At 30.9% G+C, this 4,982-nt stretch overlaps 1 protein-coding gene across 2 annotated transcripts; it reads right to left on the bottom strand.

Moving 5' to 3' along the window:
* Nucleotides 1-231: 231 nt before the first annotated feature.
* Nucleotides 232-3,155, bottom strand: LOC126735291 (uncharacterized). Of its 2 annotated transcripts, XR_007660361.1 has the most exons (4): nt 3,083-3,155; nt 2,711-2,862; nt 2,473-2,606; nt 232-2,326 (listed from the first exon to the last, which is right to left on the bottom strand). XR_007660361.1 is itself a non-coding variant. In XM_050439237.1 (3 exons), exons 2-3 carry the CDS (start codon nt 2,510-2,512, stop codon nt 1,746-1,748), a joined length of 621 nt encoding a protein of 206 aa, XP_050295194.1. In that variant the 5' UTR covers nt 2,513-2,606; nt 2,711-2,945; the 3' UTR covers nt 232-1,745. The 2 variants fall into 2 exon arrangements, 1 of the variants encoding a protein (XP_050295194.1); XM_050439237.1 differs by lacking the exon at nt 3,083-3,155 and having other exon boundaries at nt 2,711-2,945.
* Between the last annotated feature and the right edge of the window lie 1,827 nt (nt 3,156-4,982).

Genomic DNA, 4,982 nt, shown 5'->3' with positions numbered 1-4,982 from the left:
TAAACAAAAATGTGTTCTTGTATTAAAGACAATATCAGAAACGTCTTTTCAATAAGCAAAAACGTTTTTCAGTTTTACAGTAATTAATTAAGCCAATTACTGCTTTTCTCCATTGTATTATATATCCTTCTGAGGCAACCATAAAGCAGTAAGTGTCACATACTGCTTTTCTGCATTGATTTTTTATTATACTGCTTTTAAGTGTTGGGTAATAATGAAAAATAACACAGGTAAATTTTGAACATTTTTATTTATTGAGTTACTCTTTTTTTGTTACATTTCTTTTTAATATTTTGTGTTTTTTGTGGAGCGGTAAACACAGGTAAATTAAGCCAGAATTCTTTTCGATTTTCGGTCATTACGCTCAACAAATTTTTTATAATAGTTGCTTTTTTTTCCTCACTAATTCCACATGTAATAGTAAACTGAAAAGGGTCAAAAATTGTTTTTATTTTATATACATCACTCCGAAGAAAATTAAGTGTTTTAAAGTTTTCACTTTTTAGATCACATTGGACCATCAAGTCAAAAGATCCTCGTGTTGCTTTTACATGGACAATATCCGATAGCAATATCTTTTCTTTATTAGTTGTCATGTTTCTCTTATTAACTGATGACAAATCTTTAAACTCATAAAAATCAGTTATCATCATTTCTTGTGTTTCCATTTTTCCTCCGTTTGCTTTTTGAATAGCGGCGACGAAATCATTAAAGTCACAAGTTTTTTTTTGACGCCTAAGTGATAGTTCAATTTGATGGTGTAGGGAGTCGGCTGACATAAACGTATGACCGGCCTCAAAATAAAAAAAATCAATAGTCTAAGCTGCCACTCTTAAAGAATTGACAATGTAAACAAGAAATGTCGTTATTGCCCAAATTTTATTTTGGGAAGAGCAGTTATCGAGCCAAAATATAAAATTTTCAGCGTCTCTATGTCGAAGTATGAACTGAAAGAAACAACTTATCAATTCCTCTTTCCCTCTTCCCCGTATGGCTTCATGCCAAGTAACTGCAAATGGTAATACTTTTGTGGCATTGGATTTTTTTGAACCAAGGGGTGCAAAAGTTTCGTTGTAAGCTACTAACCTTTGAGTAAACAAAACTTTTTTAAAACTTTCCATCCTTGGAAGCATGACGATTTTTTCTAAATCTGCTGAAATGCAAACTGTTCTACAATCGTAGTCAGTGTTTGCATGTGCTTTATATAGATTTCTGGCGATTTTGGCCTTATTTATGTGATCTGACCATTTCTTGCAAACTGAGCACTCTGGGTTTAAATTTTCACTTTGGTGCTCATGAAGATTCATAACTTCGCAACTTTCATATTCTTCATGGCCCAGTTTTGTAAATCTAATTTTTTCTGCAAATAATATTTTTCTATATGCTTGATATCCACATTTGTGTTTTGGGTGTTTTTCTATATAATCTTGATGCATAGAAACAATGGTTACATCGCTGGGCAGGTATTTCACGTAAGGAGCATGCTCACGTCGGTAGTGGGAAATGCTTGGATGAAACGTTTCGATATGATTTAATATCAATTGCCTATCAATTTTATTGGCCGGAGGATTATGTCCTCTGCGGTCTTTATTTGGTAATATTGATCCTGGTCCAGTTTTGTGCAAAACATTAAAAATAAATCTGTCATTTTTTGGATGGTATCCCAGTGTTGTTAAATAAAAAATCTTACATACATCCACTAACATTCCACTGTCTTGAGTTAATTTGTAAGAAAAAGTTAAATTTCATTGATAATATCCAGCAGTTATAGTTCTCTTTTTAACTGACACTCGGCTACATGAATTAAGGATACACTTTCTTTGATCATACCATGTTAAAGACCAAAAACTGTCATGAATTGATTGTCTTTGTTCTTCTTTTATTAATTTCTTCCACTTTTTGCTGCATGAATCTTTGCAGGCTTCTCTAAGTGGATGTTTTGTTATATTTTTAAGTTTAGACCTTTCTTTCCATGATATTTTGTTTTTCTTCTTTTTCATATTTTCCTTTCTCTGTAGTTCTTTTAAATTAGCCAAAGGAATATTTTCATCTGGACTGCTAGAGTCTTCTTCATTTTCTGTTTGAGTAATTCCAATATCTTGCTCATCTTGAAATACATCTTGTAAAGAGTCATGCGATTGAATTTCTTCTGGATTTTGAACAACTTGCAAGTCGGGTATTATGTCCGAATTCTCATTATTACCGTCACTACGTTCATAAAGTACATTTTCCAATTGAGTCAAATTATTCTGAAGAATGGGTTCCTGAATTTCTTGAAAATCATTCCCCAGTGCCAAATCTGAATGACCTTCAATCGCTGCAGGTACTGTAAAAAGATTAGTTAAATAAAAAAACACTTTGAACAGTTATTTTTACGTCGAATTTAAAAATAAAAAAATGTTACATCCATTTTTAAATATGCAGCTGAACAGTGTAATTGAAAAGTATTGATATATCTTATACACTACTTACCAAAGTTCTCTTCAAAATAAATAACTCTGTTTTCAAACATATTTCCCAAATTTTGTGTTTACATCTCTGTTATTATAGGATTCCCCAATTTCGTCTGCATCTAATCCTACCAGCTACCGTCTGCACAGTATTTACTGAAAATTTTTTGTATAATACATACCCATAATTTAAACCTATTTTTTAGTGCTTTTAGCGGACATAATATACTTAATTTAAAACATTTTTACAAGATTTTTACCTATGTCAGTACTTTCATTCGGCAAAATTATAAAGCTATGTTGAGACGCTTCTTCGATAATATTGTCAGGCTCCTCATGACATATTTCTTCCCCCATATTACTGGAATTTTTATTCATCGCCATTTGTAGAATCAGTTCTGTTCTTGTCAAGCTAAAAATAGCATTAATTATATTAACTTGTGTGCGAAATTTGGTTAAGATCGATTAAATATTTTAAAAGCTGTGACAAAAAAAACAATTATTATTTGTCACTTTGACACCCTGTACCCTTGCTATAAATCATTTTTGAGCAAAATTTTATTGAAAAAATTTTTTATTTATTTTACTTCTTTAAATCCACATAAATAAATAATTATCTCTTTTACACTTACCTTTTTTTGTCCATTTTCACTGTGAATTTACAACTACTTACTAACTAAAAAAACTAATCAACGCTCGTTGTCACTGTGCAAGTATGACTGATTGAACACGAGGTATTATTTTTAGAAGGGCCGCAGACACTAAATAGTAAGGTTACAAACTGAACAAAACCACCTGATGCATTGCAAGAAAACAGCATCTATTTGTTTACCCAAAGAAACTACCTACTTGTGTTGTATTATACACTTACTACTTTTTTCTGTTGTGACAAACATCACTTAATCCAACACAAGAAAGCAGCAACTATTTTTTTACAAAAAGATACTGCCTATTTGCTTTGTATTATATATTTACTGCTTTCTTCTGTTGTAAATGCTTTAGTTATTTAAGAGGCAGTAAGTATTTTTCATATTTTTCTTATTAAGTAAATGATTTTACTGCTTTTTTGCATTGGTTTAAGATGTAAAATTTGCATATCTTTCCAGCAAAGCAAAAAAACGATTTTTAAATTTTTTGGCAGTTACTGCCTTTCTCCATAGTTGGGCAGAAATAAGACTTTTTTCCTATAAACATAGGTACTAACATTTACTTCCTAAGAGCTACAGCTCACGCAAATTTCTTGAAGATATTCCTTTATTTGAAACACAGACTACAGTTATGCATTAAATCTTTTGAAAATTTGCTAGTCTACATTTTTTGGGTTCTTTCAAAATTTTCCTTTCAAAAATTGGTGTAAACCTAATTTTAGGAAAGGATTCAGGGGAGTTTAATCTTATAATATTTCCAATAGAAAATTTGAAAATCTAGGACACCATCTAATTATCTATGAAAAAAATCTACAATTATAGTTTTTTGCATTTTCTCGATAAAATTAATTTGATTTAACAAAAATTAAAGCAGTCACAGCTTACTTGGTTTTTTCTAATTTAATAGTTTAATCAGGTTTATTTATGCGCTCTTTTTGTTTATCAGCGATTTTCTCGAAATCGCTTAATTATATTGAAAAAATGTAAGACGCAAAAATGTTAGATTTTTTCATGGCTAACTAGATGTTGTTGCTAAATTTTTTAACGCGAATATAAGGTAGGGGCTAACAGAAGGTTAAGCTTTCCTGAATCATCCCCTAAAATTGAATTTACACCATTTTTGGGACGGAAAATAAAAACCGAGTTTTGTAACACTCTGTATATATGTTCATTCAGAGAAATCCTCTATGCTTTAAAAAATTTATAAAGTTAAAAATGTCCGACTCATCGACAATTTCACAGTAAAATTTCAGTTTAACAAAATAGTCTGACATGCTTAACCAAACAATGACCGTCCTCCACATCGCTTTGTACAGATTAATCAACCCCCTCATGATAGCAATCAAACATCGAACAGAAAAATTAACAATAAAGGTTTGAAAGGCAGCGCGTCCAATTAAGGTAAACCTACCCCTTCGATGTTCCTTGGCCAGCTATTAAGAAAATCTAATCATGATTGCGTTATTTATTATGTGATTTTTATAGCGGCTGGTCACAATCTCTTTGGAGTTATATCTGATTGGGGATGAACTTGATTATTTTCTCGAAAATAGAGTATTATTTTGATTTTGACAAAAATAATCAAAATAGGCACAACAAAAGCATTTTGTTTAACATATTTTTAATGTAAAAAAAAAGTAAATTTTTTCCTTTATCAGAGAGCAAAAAAAATATTTGGGTTTTTATTCCTATGAAAAATTGCTTAAATTAGAATTTTTTTTTTTAGTTTTTCCTTCCTTTAGTATCGGCGGAGGTTTTCATGCAAGAAGGCTTCCACATTGGAAAGTTTTTGTTAGAATTCATAGAAATTTACTTGAATATGGATCCTTCGAACGTGCTCGAGGGTAAGGAAGACCATTTGCAAATGATGATTATGGGAAAGTAC

This window comes from Anthonomus grandis, chromosome 4 (assembly GCF_022605725.1).
Source record: "Anthonomus grandis grandis chromosome 4, icAntGran1.3, whole genome shotgun sequence".
In the NCBI taxonomy this organism is placed as follows: Eukaryota; Metazoa; Arthropoda; class Insecta; order Coleoptera; family Curculionidae; genus Anthonomus; species Anthonomus grandis.
Note: the sequence above shows the minus strand (reverse complement) of the source record. Positions and strands in the feature narration are given on the sequence as shown.

Coding starts and splice junctions, on each gene's coding strand:
- LOC126735291 (XM_050439237.1), bottom strand. CDS start 2,512: ATGTTTGAAAACAGAGTTATTTATTTTGAAGAGAACTTTG. Junction 2,327..2,472: donor TTATTTTGAAGAGAACTTTG/GTAAGTAGTGTA, acceptor ATCTTTTTACAG/TACCTGCAGCGATTGAAGGT.